Source organism: Notamacropus eugenii, chromosome 3, assembly GCF_028372415.1.
Source record: "Notamacropus eugenii isolate mMacEug1 chromosome 3, mMacEug1.pri_v2, whole genome shotgun sequence".
NCBI classification, from domain to species: Eukaryota; Metazoa; Chordata; class Mammalia; order Diprotodontia; family Macropodidae; genus Notamacropus; species Notamacropus eugenii.
The window spans coordinates 41787198-41803297 of NC_092874.1; the positions used below are offsets into that span (position 1 = coordinate 41787198).

General features: G+C 40.8%; 1 protein-coding gene across 1 annotated transcript in view; it reads left to right on the top strand.

The window, feature by feature from the left end:
* BFSP2 (beaded filament structural protein 2) overlaps positions 1 to 15955 on the top strand; it is a 107031-nt gene extending 91076 nt beyond the window's left edge. Inside the window, exon 8 of the mRNA XM_072650513.1 lies at positions 15647 to 15955. Within this exon, the coding sequence (XP_072506614.1) occupies positions 15647 to 15955 (309 nt within the window). The remainder of the gene's footprint in view (positions 1 to 15646) is intronic.
* Positions 15956 to 16100: the final 145 nt, after the last annotated feature.

Genomic DNA, 16100 nt, shown 5'->3' on the forward strand with positions numbered 1-16100 from the left:
CTAGGATTTTTAAGACACCTTGTATAAACCACTAAGTATGGGCCTCATCTGTATAATCAAGTTATCTCCAAATACATGGCAATGGTAGCTCCCAAAGGCCTGATATTAAAATATACTTCATTATTGTTGACGAATGGTAAACCATAGGCAGACGTTTCAATGCTATTAGTGTCAATTACTGTATGAGACACTGTTGCATAACTCCTTTTCTGGATACTGGAAGGTACTAGATAGGAATAGTTTATTGAGAAGTGGTTTCTAAAAGAATCTCCTTTTTACTGTGAATTCAACAAATATCAAGAAACATGAATATTTAAACAAAGAACATAAAAGAAGACTGAACATGAAATTGTAATCACAATTTGGGTTTATTTTTTTCAAGTGTACATTAAATTCAATACAATAGTAACACAAGTGTCCTGAGGACCTGCATTCCCCACTGAACCTCCCCCTGTTTTCCATGAGGGATTGTTTCATGAAAACAAATCAGTACAAAAAAGAATTTTAAATGAATCCATGCTACAATTATATTATGGATTTGATTTTTTTAGCATTTAATTTTTGCCCCAGATGGGCACCATTTTCCAAATGCATGAAAATCACTTGCCACAAGGAGACCAGAAGAACCTAAGCATCATTTCAGGCAGCAAACAATTGATCTCCTTGCCACGCACAGAAATATGGAAGTTAAAAGGCAACAGTGGTGGCCTTTTGTGTAGTCACAGGGAAAGAAGAGAAGCAGTACAGGAGAGGACAAGTTTATAGAAAGCTTCCTGAGGACCCAACGTAGTGGGATCATCCCTAAGGCATTAAGGGATGATGTTTAATGGAGGCCAACAAATGAATTAAAAAAATGGAGATCTGTTCTCACTTCTCTAATGCACTCTTCTCTTCCTCGCTAACAATGAAGCTGCCATATTTCCTTGAGGCCCCGCATGAGACAACAGAAATGGAAGAAAACAAAGATGGGAAGAACAGTTGGATTTGGTAAAAAGACACTTAGGATATAGAGATGATACAGCTTTGAGGGTGTTGAGAGATTAATTCTCAAAATATTTGAAAGAAAGGCAAATGTCAAACTTCTAAAAAAGACAGATGTTATTGCTTTAAAAAAAGTGATCAAGGGCATATCATTAGATATAATTATTAGATTATTAAAATATGAGCTTCTTATGAGTAGGGATTGTTCCATTCTTTTTATATGCACATACTAGGTGATTAATAAATACTGGTTGATCGATTGCTCTTTAGCTGCTATGTTTCTTTTCAATTTGGCTCTAGCCTAACGTCCTCCCACCATCTCCCAACTTATATCCAAATTTCCTGCCTTCATACTCTGGCTTGCATTCTTCCTTGTGCCTGGAACCCTTCCAACCTTTTCTGAATTCTTACCCAACCTATGAAGACCAATTCAAGAGCTGTTTTCTCCAAGAAACCTCTCCTGGCTCCCTCCTAGTTAGTTTTTCTCTCTTGTACCTCATATGGCATCTTGTTTGCACCTCTCATTTGAAAAATCATCAATATCATTTTCATATTATCTTCATTCCTAGATATTTCCCCTAACTAGCAATATATTGCTTATAAAATAAATAAAGAAGAAGGAGACAATAAAGGATTCCAATGAAACTAGCCAGCATGTTGATCTACTCTGGAGTCCCCTTTTCTTCAAAGAAGAAAAGGAAGTACATTTTCTTATCTCTTCTCCAAGCCCAAGCTTGGTCATTATAATTGCAAACCTTCAGTTTTGTTGTGATAGTGGTGGTTCCTCATCTCTACTTTTGCTGTCACTGTGTATTTTCCCCCCTGGTTCTGCTTACTTTACTTTCCATTAATTCATAAGTCTTGCCAAGCTTTTCCAAATTCTTCTCCGATTATTCATCAGTTCTTATGGACAGTGATATTCTATTATGTTCATGTATCACAATTGGTTTGGCCAATCCTTGATCACCCCTCATACACTTTTCTTGTATTATTTTATATTATAGAATTTTGCTATTTGAGAAACTGTCTCACATAATAAAAAAGGCTACATGAGTCTTGGGTTAGTAGGCCATCTCAAACATTCAGTAGCTCTAGGAGCTGGAGTTGTCACCTTCACTTCTTAGAAATAAGGTTTCTTATTTGTAAAATGGGGATGGTGATATACTGCATGCACTGTTGTGAAGGACGTGTTCTACAAACTTGGGAGTGCTCCACAAAAGTAACCTATTTATGTATGTATGAGATCCTCCTTCTAGTCTTTAAGCTCCATCAGGACAGGGATCCCATTTTTGTAAAACTTGGCATATTCCCTAGCATTGGTATACAGTGTTATACACATAATACAATGCATGCCATTGGGTTTCTTTAAGACTCAGCCCAGATTCCACTTTCTCTGTGAGGTCTTTCACCTCCCCATCTCTGGTAGTGACTTCCTTCTGAGAGGACCTTGCATTTACACTGTAAATATCTTGTATGTACATGGTTATTTTGGTATGTTGCTGCCCCCATAAGAACTTGAGACTAGGAACCATGTTTTTCGCCTTTTTGACATTCTGAGCCCTTAGTACAGTAGCTGGTACTTATGAGGATTTAATAAATGCTTGTTGACTAGCTGACCAGGGAATTTATAAGTATTTGTTGAATTGAATCAAAGGCAAGGTGACCTTAGATACTTCCTATATTATGCAATTCTTCAACATTTGGTAACCGTGAATGCCTTTTCTCTCCCTGACCTCATATTCCCTTTAATTTGGTTTAGTTTGTCCCCTGGAAGAAATGTGAGTTATTTCTAAGTAATCTGCCTCTCAAAGGGGAACCAGGGTATAAGACTCTTACTACTTGCCAATACATATAAGAAGGCCATATGTATCTTTGGGTCCTGGGATGGATTGGGGTGGGTGTAGGGGAGTTATTTCCCCCTCTCTGGGTTTCATTTTCCTTCTCTGTAAAATAATTGTGGTAATCTCAATAATTGCTAAGGTTCCCTCCAGTCCTAAATTCTCTGAAGACCTATGAATTGGCCTGGAGATACCAAAGTAACCTGTAAAATGAAAGGGTTGGATTGGTCAGTTTCCAAGGTCCCTTCTACCTCCCAAACCTATGGTTCTTGGATCCCTCTTGGGGCATGCTGAAACCTTGATATGACTTGGGAAGTAATTGGGGAAAAAGAGATCCAGGAGAATTGACCTCTGTTGAGAGATGTGTATCATTTGTTCAGGACTTATAATTAAATGCTATTCAGATTGTCATCTAGAGATGGTTGTTTTGTATTGTTTTATTGAGTTGTTGAGTAGGTTTACATGTCTGTACATATCTAAATGCAAATCAAAAAGCATTATTGCATGATTGTTATATACTTCTGATTCCCGAAAAACAAAAAGAAATCCAGAATCCCAGGTGGTATGCCAATCCCCAGCAAGAAGTATAGCTGCAGGAGGCAAGTCTCCCAAACCTTCTAGACCAAAGGACAAGGAGATCATCTGGGTCCTGGCAATTTGGGGTCTTATCATAGTGTCAACAAACTTTACCTTATTCAATAGACTGCCAACGTTGGGCAAACCGTTGGTTTCAAGCTAATTAATCATTAAGAAGATTATGATTGACTGATGGACCCTCCAGGAGGGACAGCATAGGACTGGCCCAAGTCAGGATGACCCAAGTACCTCTGTGAGTACTGCCTGTGTGACCCAAAGGCTTTTTACTGAATCTTTCCGTTTCCCAAGCAGCCTCCTAGCTGTTGCAGAGCAGCTGGTGATCATCATCCCTCTCTGGACTTTCTCCACCATGCCATGGTAGACTCTACACTGTGGAAATTCTCTCTGCCCCTGCAGTTTGCTCCTTCTGGAAAGTCATTCCCCAGCTCCTTCCTCTGATTGGTTGATTCTTCTCAGAACCTTCATTTGAAAGAAAAAACTTAGGCCAGCCCTGTCTTCCTTCCTCTCATGCAGATACTTAATACTCCAGTATTCAGCTTCCTTGTATGTGCTGTCTTCCCCGAGAATGTAAGGTCTTTGAGGTCAGTGACTGTCTGCTTGTACTTGTGTCCCCACTGTTTAGTTCAGTGGCTGGAATGTAGAGAGTGCTTAGTAAATGCTTGATCTGCATGAGTAGAGAGAGTATAAACACTGGAAGCTCTCCATGCAAATGAAGTCATGAGTCTAGAGAATGGACGTTGAGTTGGGACCCTGTGGATGGCCGCCCAACCTACCAGTCAGCACTAGATTGGCTCTACAGTGAAAAAAGTGCATCTCCAGCTCATTTAAATGGGGTTTGAGACAGACAATAGGTTTGTTTTGTTGAACTGTGGGTTCTTATAAAATGTTACAAGGGAAAGTTCCCTGGGGAGAGGATGCGTGGATTACATTCAACCATGAATGTTATGGTAAGGCAGAGGCCATCAAAAAAAACTTTACTTTTAAAAAGATTTTTAGAGAAAAGGTGTGTGAGGTTGGGAGCATAGGAGAGTAAAAGGGGCAGAGTCCCTGCATAAAGGCCTGACATCACCAGCTGATGGGTAGGATTTTCCCTCTCCTGTGCCTTCTTTCTCTCCCCAGCCCTGAGCCAGGGGAAGTTAAGTTAGGAGGGGCTGAAAGTGACTGAGAGAGAGTGTGCGTGTGTGTGTGTGTGTGTGTGTGTGTGTGTGTGTGTGTGTGTGTGTGTGTGTGTGAAAGAGAGAGAGAGAGAGAGAGGGAGGGAGGGAGGGAGGGAGGGAGGGAGAGGGAGAGGGGGGGGAGAGAGAGAGAGAGAGAGAGAGAGAGAGAGAGAGAGAGAGAGAGAGAGAGAGAGAGCGCCCAACAGACTGACGTCATCATCCCGTCTTTTGTCTGCTTCTCAAAGCCCACCTACATCTTCAGCTACAGTCTGCTCCTTTGCTATGGTTTCAGAGAATGAGGTGGTTTGTCTCCTGGCCAAGGCTAATTCCTCTACTTGGGTACTCATTCCCCCCCATACCCTCTCTTTCAAGAGTCTGCCCCATCTATCATTCACTCTCTGTTTTCTTCTTTAACCTCATATCTTCAGGCACTTCCATTGCCTAAAAACCCGATCTTTCTCCCAGTGTCCCCATTGTGTTTTGGTTTTTTTTTATGGTACCACCACTCTTTCAATTATGCATGTTCAAAAACTCAGTCATCACTGACTCCTCCCTACCTACCCCCATCTCCCACTTCCAATTAGCTGACAAGTCCAGTCATCTCTACAATCTCAGCATTCCTTTCCTCTTCCCCTTTCTCTTGATTTCTACTTTCCCCGATCTCATACAGAACATGATTGCCTTTCTCCTAGATTATTGTAATGACCTCCTAATTTTTCTCCTTGCCTCCAGTCTTTCCCCTAGCCAATTAATCATCCACAAGCTGCCAAAACTTGATTCAGAATGCTCAGGTCTCACCATGTCACTCCTCTGCTCATACATGTTCATTGCTTCCCTTCGTCTATAACAATGATCTCCAAACTTTCTTGGTCATCCATCCATCAGTAAAAAATTTTTGAGTACGTTTTGTGTGTGTGTGTCTATACACATATAATATATACACATACATGGCATATACATATACACACATAACCTATATGCATATATAACATACATAATACATATGTGTGTTATACTATATAGATAGCATACTCCATATAAAAATTTTACATATATACTTATAAGATGTAATGAGAACTTCATCCATCCCTACTTGCTCATCCTGTGTGAATTACTCTGTCCCACAGAAAACAGAAAGGGAGAGTGGAGGCAGCCAGAGCTCTTACAGGGAAGAGGAAGGGGCTTAAACAAGTTCATGACTTAGAGGGTGAACAAGGGAAGGAGAGAGCTAGAGGAGTAGGGTAGGTGTGATCATGTTGGTGACAAGCCTTATCCCACAACTGGCCATCACTGACTGTTGCTGGAAGGGTGGGATGCCACCATCTTCCCATCCTTCTACTAACCTTGGGGTCTGGTCACAGGTCCTCACATTGGAGACCACTGGTTCACAATCTCCTTAGTGCATCATTTAATGCTCCAGCCTAATCTCCTTCATATAAGGTTATTTCACAGTCTTGCTCTTTTCAGTCTGGCCAGACTGATCTCATCCTATTCTCTGGACATCCTAAAGGCCTTTCCAATATCTGGTATTCATTCCCTCCTCCTCTATGTCCATCAGAATCCTTTTCTTCTTTCGTGTCAGAACTCTGCTACTACTTCTTACATGAAGCCATTGGTCCTCCCAATTAAAAGTGTTCTCTCCTTCCTCATGTTTTTTAGGGGATTGTGACTAGAGTTTTCCTTGGCTCCATCACAGTCTTATTTTATACATGTTCTGGTGCATGAATGTTTTATTTTCTGTAATACAATGGAAGCTCTCTGAAGACAGGGACTGTGGTGTTGTTCATCTTTACAGGTCCACCACTTAGGACAGTGGCATGTATATAGTAGATACAGAATGTTTTGGTTTGAAAAATATCTCATACACATTACTTACACTACATTAATTTATTTCAATTTGGTTGAATAACCATTCAGAGCTAGAAGGACCTTAAGGCTATACGACTTTCAGTTCTATAGCTGGAAAGGATTTAGTTTTCTTTAAGTCCAACCCTCTCATTTTCTAGATGAGGAAATCAAGGCCCAGGGAGGTACAAATTAGATGTCTAATTGAAGGCATCCTGTTTACCAGCATGCTTTGGTCGACAGGCATTACATTCCTTTCAGGTGAGTAGGAGGGGAAATTCCCCAAATCACCAGGTGCCTGAGCAGTGCAGTAAAGGGCCAGGTTCCAATCTGTTCTTGATCCCAGATTTCCAGAAATCTCAATTCTTTAGGCAATCTAGCTCCCCACAATGTTCCTGACCTTGTTCTCAGGCACTCTGCAGTCCACCTTGAAGGGATTACCAAGTCACTGGGGTTGAAGATGACAGATTGAGGCCGGAGGAAAAGATCAAATCCTTCTTGAACTGACAGACCTGAAGTGACCTCCTTCAGTCCATCTCTCTTCTAACTTTTCCATTAGCATACACAAGGAAATATAAGATGTTGTGAATTAGATCAATTTATTTCTTCTTGTCTGTAAAATGACGAGATTGGACTGGATGCTTCTAAGGCTCCTTGTAGCTCAACGTCTATTATGGGAAAAAGGAAGTTGTTGCTTCTGCATAAAGGTCAAGTGGCTAAACAAGAACAGGTGCTTACAACTCAGCTGGAAATTATAAAGAAAATGAGGGGAAGGGAACAGGGTAATGGGAGGCGTAAACGGTGGAGAACCTGGGTACTTGGCCAACTGGGAAACAAGGGAGGGGAATAGGGAATAAAAAGCTGTCCTTTCTAACTCCCCGGTGGCTTTGAGGAGTTCTTGGTAAGATGCTTGTTTCTTACACTATGATTCTATGAGTTATACCTTAATTTTTCCATTCTGTGGTTCAGTTGGGAAGAATCTCCTAGCCATTTCTAGAGAGACTATTCAACTATTTTTTAAAATTATTTTTTGTTCTTCTAAAGTTACAAAGACCAATAAATCCTTCTACAAAAAGAAGAAAAGGATTGTATAGGAAACCATAACTCTTATATATATATATAAAATATATATATAACTTATTTTTGAGCATACCATGAATCCAATTTAAGCATATCATGAATCAAAACTCTGTTGCTTATCTAAACTTCTCTCTGAACTCTCCTCTGCTCACTTCTGAGCATTTTTTAAAAAGATTCACCAATGATCCTTGTTTTATATCTTCTATTTTTGACATTAACCTCCTCTCTTTCCTCCCAAGCTTATCTATCATAATAATAATAATAATATAAACCTTTCACCTATGACAAAATAAATCAATACATTGACCATGTCCAGAGAAATGCACCGCTCTTCCATCAGCACTCTGGAGTCATGTTGGACTCCATTGGTCAATTATTGAGTACCTCCAATTCGTTTTTCTTGCTATTGCTACTGTTCATCAAGCATTAATTACGTGCCTACTGCGTGCCTACTACTGTTCTACAAAGAAAGGCAAAAACATGTGGGTATTTGTTATTTCCTAAACTGTTCCCATGATTCTACTGACTTCTCAATGTTCATAGAAGTTGTCTCAAGTGTCTTCTAACCCCATTCTTTTCATCATTTGCACTAATTCACATAAAATCATTTGTTTATCATTTCCCAGTTGATGGTCACCCCCTTGGTTTCTAGTTCTTTGCTTCAACAAAAAGTGTGGCCATGAATATTTTTGTACATGGGAGTCTCTAGCCTGAGTTCCTTATTTGGGGCTTTGTGGAAGGGCCAGATTCTACCCCTTCCTGAATTCTTATATGACCCTGACTTCAATTTCTTAGGTTCCTGATACTGGCTTCTACATTTCCCAGTATGTCTTCAGTGCTGGCAGTTTTCAAGGCACAGTTAGACCATCCAAGCTCAGAGTACTACAGTTTTTAGGGCCTTCTGGAGCATCTCAGATCTAAGTTCTTTGGACTTCTGACCCTGGATCAAAGCATTGTGGATTTCTGACTACTCACCCCACCCTCACCATGAAGCTTTTTCCACCAAGCACTCTGAGATGACAGCCCCACTTTGACCCTGGAGCATAAAATGCTGTTGACTTGAGGTGTGGAGCATCTCTGTTCCAAGCACTGGCCTGCCTCTTAGCTTGTTTACCTGCACTCAGGCTGCTTTTGCTGGCATGGCCCTTTCCTGGACTCTATAGACTCCCTTTTTTGTACAGTCCTAGGCTGAGACAGTGCTTGCTTCTATCCTCTTTGGATTTTTTGGTCATTATTTGTCCTGGGGTTCTCTTTTCTAGATCTCTGCTGGGATACATGGGAGAGGAGGACTTCTCTTCTTAGAACTGTCACTCAGCCATCTTAACTAAAGTTCTCCTTCGACTAACCTTATAAGGTGAAAGAAGTATTTGGGAAGATAGGAAGAATGTGAGAGGCAGTATGGCCTAGTGAATACAACCCTACAGAGAGCATCTGACAATCTGGATTCTGTTCTCACCTCTGCAACTAATGGCTTGTCTGGTCTAGGGCCTTAGGTTTCTCATGTGTAGGCTGACAGGGCTGGACTAGTCTAGGATCTTTTCCTACTCTTGATTCCACAGTAGATATTATTGACTCCTTAACTTCCTGCCTAAGAACTCATCAGTAGTCAGTATTAGAGTAAGCCAAAAAGCCAATATATATTAGACTCTCTGGAATTATCTATTCTACATGCCAATTGGAGTTAGAACATCAGTCACTAAAATTTTTGTAGCTAAAGCAAAAATTTTATTTTAAGTCATGATCATCATAGTTCCTCACCCCCAATAAAAATTGATTTAAATAAATTTCATTTGGGATCCTAGGCTCATAAAATCATTTCTTTCCCTAGGACCAACAAATAGCACAACGTCCCAAAACACTGGCAGAAATTTCAGTGATTTGGAGCCAGAGACGATCAGATAAATGGATAAAGAGTCCCCAAGTAGCTGGGGTAACTAAAAATAGTGGCAAATCACAGGGTTGTGAAAAGAGCCAACAAAAAATGTGTTGAATCAAAATAAGTCTACTAGGAAACCATCATGATGTGTTTGTTATTACAAACACTTTTCATCAAAGTAGATGTTCTTTCTTCCCCTCGGTCCATGGGTTCTATACAGCAAAAGCCAGATGCAACAGTCTTATCAAGGATTGGTAAAGTCAGAGCTCTTTCTTCTTTGGAAATTATTTAATGTTTCTCATTTTCCATTGACCATCCCTTCTTTATATTCAACCCAATCCAACAAGTATCTATTAAGTGTTTGCCATGTGAAAAAAGATTCTTATGCTAGGTAGCATCTAGGTAAATACAGTGCTTGGCTTAGAGTTAGGAAGACCTGAGAGCAAGTCTGAACTCAGAAATTTACTAGCTGTGTGACCCTGGACAAGTCACTTAACTTCTCTTTGCCTCAGTTTCTTCAACTGTAAAATGGGGATAATAACAATATCTACCTTCTCAGTATTGTTGTGAGGAGTAAATGAAGTGCCTGGTACATTGTAGGACCTCAATAAAATGCTTGTTTCCTTTTCCGTCCTCCACTCCTTCCCCTTGGTATCTGCTCTGTTATTTCCCTTCTCCCAGCCTTTGTATGGTCTATCCTTATTTCCTGGAGTGCCTTCCCCTCTTAGCCTCTGCCTCTGAACTCCTCCTTTCCTTGAAGACTAAGATCAGGCCCCTCCTTCTACAGGAAGACTTGTTTCATCCACCCATCTACCAGTGCTCTCCCCCACACCTCCAGTCACCATATAGCAATTTTGAAAATATTCTGTTTGTACCTGGAGGGATGCCTATGCTGTCTCCCTCAAAGTCCTCTTAAAGTAAGAAATTATTTCCTCTTCCTGTATCACCACAGTCCAGCACAGGTTCTTGACCTTTGTCACTGTTATTATTCAGTCCTTTTTCAATTATATTACCTAAATTACATCATATAAATTATTATATCATTGCTGTCATCATTTTTCAATTGCGTATGCCTCTTTGTGACCCCATCTGGGGTTTTCTTGGCAGAGCTACTGGAGTGGTGTGCCACTTCCTTCTCCAGCTCATTTTACAGATGAGGAAACTGAGGCAAACAGGTTAAGTAACTAGCCCAGGGTCACAAAACTAGTAAGCTCTGAGACACTGGACTTGCCTTGATCTTATCATGAGCCACCTAGCAGTTTGGCATTTAGTTCTTAGCAAATACTTAGTAAGCACTTAGTAAATGCTTATTGATTGATTGAGGATACAGAGTCCGAAATGGCAACCTCTGCTCTTTAGGCCTTCCATTCTTATTAGAAAGGTATCAGCTTACTTGTAATAGGTAAAAGATCCTCAATTATGCACAGATAATTTAAGAGTAAGGAAGATGGCCCCAACAGCAGGAATTAGGAAAAGCTTTTCAGAGTGGGAGGTCTGAGGCCTGAGCTTTGGAGGAAGCCAGAGATTGATTCCAGAGTAGTGTGCATGTAGGAGAATAAAAAAAAAAAACAAAACATACTTAGAAAGGTAGGCTGGAGGCCAATTGGGAAGACCTTTAAATGTGTATTTTTAATTCTAGAGGCAATACTGAGGCTCTGAAGTTTCTTGAGTCAGAGAGTGGCAGGACCAGACTGTGCTTTAGGAGCATCGCTGTTTTCTGTGGCAATATGTCCTTCTTGCTCTATTGCTTCTTCAACTAGTGAGAGTCATTCATCCTTCCTCTTCTCCATCCCATTCCTAACTATGAGCATTCCAGGGCCTAGTCCAGGCCTTTAGGCCTCTCTGACCCTGGGGCCTCAGCTCTTGATTCTTCCAGAGCTAGAGCAGAGCTCCTTTCAAGCTTCTTCCCTTCCCACTGCCAGCCTCTTCTGATTTGTGGTGTGGTACTCCTGGCCTCCCTGGGTTCAGCCCATTGGTGCCATCCTTTGGGTCCTCAGTTCATTCCCAACCCATGGGAGAGCATCTTTATGACTTGTGTATCCCACCATGTTATTTTTTAATCACTTACCTAACTGCCTTTCCTACCCCTTACTCCCAGTGGGGACAGGGAAAGAACTATACAGGTGAAATATTTAAAATTACTCCAAAAATCAGAATAATTCAACTCAACACAGAGACTACAATCCATATCTCCGATCCATGATTTTCTCCTTGCTCTATAGGCACGGAGTCAAATGGATAAATAGCTGCCAGGGAGTTGGGAAGTTAGGAAGACCTAACTTGAGTCTACCTCAGCCCTTTCTAAGCTATATAACCTTGGGCAAAATCATCGAACCTCTATCTGCCTCAGCGTCTTCATCTGTAAAATGGTGATAATAATAGCACCTACCTATCAGAACGGTTGTGAGGACAAAATGAGAGGATATTTGTAAAGTGCTTTGTAACCTTAAGCTGCTATTTAAATGCTAACTATTATTATAGTTGTAGACTTCCTGCTGCCTCATACCTCCAACAGGTCAAGCAGAATAGTAAGTGGGAAGAGGACTGTACCTAGAATTAGGAAGATCTGAAACCTGCCTCTGGTACTTTACCATGTGTCAGTTTGTTAATCTCCCTTAACTTGGTTTCCTCATTTGTAAAATGAAAATAAATGTGAATACCTACAAATACAGGGTTATTCTGATTATCAATGAGTCAATGAGGTCAACTCTTTGCAGACCTGAAAGTACCCAACAAACACCAGCCCCAATTAAATATGTTCTTAATTATGCCACTTTCTGATTGGAATTACTGTTCTTGGTCCACCCCAGGGATGTTCCAACTCATTCCTCTCCTCATTCTTTGGATCTAGTGTGTGACTAAGTCCTTTCTTCTTTTGGAATGACTCTCTGATTTTCTTTTCTTTTTGGATCTTAATTTTCTTGATTTTTTTGTATCATTTTCATTTCTCTCTATGTACGTATGTATATTGTCTACACACACACACACACACACACACACACACACACACACACTTCCTCCCTTACCCTTTAAGACATCCCTCATAACAAAGATTTTTTTAAGAGAAAAAAAACCAGGTCAGCAAAACCAATAAACCCACCAGCCAGGTCTGCTTGTCACTGCGATATTCCATGCCCATCGCTGCCCACCTCTACAAAGAAGGGAAGGGTTATGTATTTTTCTTAACTCATCTCAACTCAGCTTGGTTATTAAAATGACACAACACTTAGTTTCAGGATTGTTTAGTTCTTCCCCTGTTTATAACATTGTATCCATTGTATATTTTTGCTTTCCCAGTTCTGTTTACTGCACCTTGTATCCATTCACATAAGTTCTCTCATGCCTCTCTGAATTTTTCCTGCTTACAATTTCTCATAACACAGCAATGGTGTTGGGGTGGGAGAAGAGGTATAAGCAGCTATTCAGTCTTTTACTATGTGTCAGGCGCTGTGCTTTATAAATGTAATTCCTTACAAATATCATCTCATTTGATCCTCACCACACCCCTGGGAGGGAGGGTACATGATATTATTCTTTTCTTTTTTTTTACATTGAGGAAACCAAGGCAGACAGAGATTGAAGTGTAACATTCTGTTCGACTCACATACCACTATTTGTTTAGTCATTCTTTGGATTTGGCAAAAGAGAAGCCATCGGTAACCCGTCAGAGGGTAGCTTCTGTGGAGCAGGGGCAGAAGTCAAATTACAGGAAGAGAAAGTGGAGAGACAGAAGATGCAGACCATGAAGAACCTCTGTTTGGCAGCAAAAAGAAGGGAGATCCGGATATTTGCTAGACAAGGAAGAACAGGGTTAAAGAAAAAATGGGATACCAGAGCTTGGAGGCAGAAAAGGAACCAGGCAAAGTGAGAGACTGAAAATGCCTGAGATGCATGCCACCTTCTCTAGGAGCCCTCCAGGTACTGCCTCCCCTTCTAAATGGCTTTGTATTTATTTTGTGTTTTGAATTTTCTTATTTGTGTTCTTGTCCTTTCACCCAATAGAATACAAGTTACTTGAAGTCAAGGACTGTTTGGGGCTCTGTATCCCCAGCACCTGACACATAGTAGGCACTTCATAGATGAATTGTTGAATGAATCTAACGATTGAATTACCTTCATTATATTGATAATGGGGAAAAACACTCTTATTTGTGCAGTGTCTTATTTTTCCTTCTGGGCTTTCAAGTTCTTGATCAAGGGGCAGTGTCCAACTTTTATTTATCTCTTTTTATCTGCTATTGTGGTACCTTTCAAATAAGGGGGTTAACTCTCTGATTGAAGATAATTTAGACAATAGGAGAATGGAGGCCAAGGTGGCTTTGTAACATCATGGGGGTATGATTGTGTCACAAAGGGAAGTGACCCATGGTGACTGGAAGTGATAAATGATTGGGAGGAGATGGTGATTTGACCTCCTACTGAAAAAAAAGTAGAATATAAACTCCTTGAGGTCAGGGATGAGAATCAGCCACCACTCATAACTTCCTAGTGGAATTCATGTTCTCTCATAGATCTTTCCATAGATGAGTTACTACAACTTCTGGAGGCCTTCTTTCCTCTATGTCTTGTTATGTTCTGTAGTATCAGGCTACCAATGTGTTATCCCTCATTTTTCCTCATGTGTTCCCATTCTGTTTGCTGATAATGTAAATTTATTACTTCAGTGTAAAATGTAAAATATCCTTTATAGGAATGTCTTGTAGGTGGTCATCATCGGAAATATGGTGGAAGGAGGTTGAGAATAGATGGGTCTTTGTATCAGGAAGCATCTTGAAAGCAAATTTTAGAAGCAATGCACAATTTCACATCCCACTCGTTCCCTTCATTTTAGTCAATTCTCAACCCTACTCACTGTCCCTCTGCAATGTCTGTACATATTTATGTACACTTAAAAGTCATTGTCTTTGCCATCCCACTGTATGGCATGTTTTGAAAATAGGCATGATTCATGCATTTGGTTCTCCCTATTTGGACTGTTAAAGCTATCTCACTTTTGTAATTTCTCTTACAAATTGTAATTTTAATTTGTAAAATCCTGAAGAAGGAACATTTTCATATACGAAGAACAGAACATGAAGATAATGTGGTGAAAATGTACATTTCTATCAGATTCAGCTCGGTTTTCTTTTTTCCAAGTATATAATAAAGACAGCATAGTTCTCAAAGTGGTTCTTATTTATTTCCTTCTGAATTTACTCTTTTCTATACATTAAAAATCTCTGTAATGACACTTCTTTTTTGTAAGCCTACTGTTAGCTACGCTTCCCTTTATTTTCCCCATCCTCCCAAATAAAAAAGAAAAACACATCCTCAGAACAAAAAATCATACTCAAGTAAAACAAAGCCACACATTTGTTGTCATAAAATGTATTAGGCTAATTTCTTTCAAATACTAATAATAGCTAGCATTTGTAAATTGCTTTGAGATTTATTAAGCATTTTACACGTTACTTCATTTGACTTAAAGAATGCGTGGCTCATTAAGGAGAGGATAAGTGACTAAATCTTAGCTTTATAGATCTTTATAGATCCAAAAGGTTCAGCTCAGTTCTTTGGTAACCTTGAACCAATCAAATCATGCCCAAATGACAAAACTGTCCAACATCCTCTATGGCGAACATTTATTACATACCCACACGGTACTGGGGAGGAACAGAAAAATTCAGAAAAGATTTAAAACTTATTCTCCTGGAGTTTACAATCAGCTGGCGGGGGAGATAGTATTTTACATTTCAACTATATATTATTATCAAGTTAGACCGAGCTTATATTCTAAACTTTGTCCCTGGGGCTTCCTGCTGTAAACTGGGCTAAGGTCAGAGGTAAGAAAGAGAGCTTGCTTGCACCAGCTTTGAAGGGCGGCTCCCGGTAAGTAGTGCAGGTATGCCCAAGTCAATGTGAGTGTTGGGGGCAAGAACTGGTTCCTATTGGGATTCTTATAGCACAGCACACAGCTCGGCACGAAATGAGCGCTTAACAAATGCTCCATCTAACTCACGGCTCCTTTGTCCACCGTCAGTCAGCAAGCACTCATGAAGCACCTATTACTGGCAAAGAACAAAAGACCATTCCTGCCCTCTAGGACCTGCCATGCGATCTCAGGAGATGACCCACACTCATCAGAAATCCAACCAATGATTCGTTTCAGAGTCGCTGGATTTCAGAAGGGGCTTCTCGCTCAGGATATACTCAGAAGGAATCCCCCCAAAATGCTGTCCAATCCTCTTCCTGTGTCCAGTTGTGGTGACGATGACTGATGATTTGAACCCCAGCGGAAGGGCTGGTCACCTTCACGTTGTCTCATCGGGTTTGGACCGAGGCCCGCCGAGACCCGTGGGGTCCTGGCTCTGTTGTCCCGTTTCCTAGCCCACCCTCCCAGGCTCGCGCCATCTGCAAAGCGTGGAAACGTGTCCTTTGTAACTTTTATTCGAGTCACCAGCTACCATTGGAGGGAACCACACGAAGTTCTGGGGCCATACGGTGCCCTTCAGTGTCCCCCCAACGGTGATAAGCGGGGTGCAAAGGGGCAAAGGAAGGTTCTGAACATCACCACCCATCCACATAAAACAGAGGGCGTCTAACACACAAACACACACATGGACAAAGACACAGACAGACACAGACACAGACACACACACGGACACACACACGGACACAGATACACACACACAGACACAGACACAGACACACACGGACACAGACACACACACAGACGCAGAAACACAG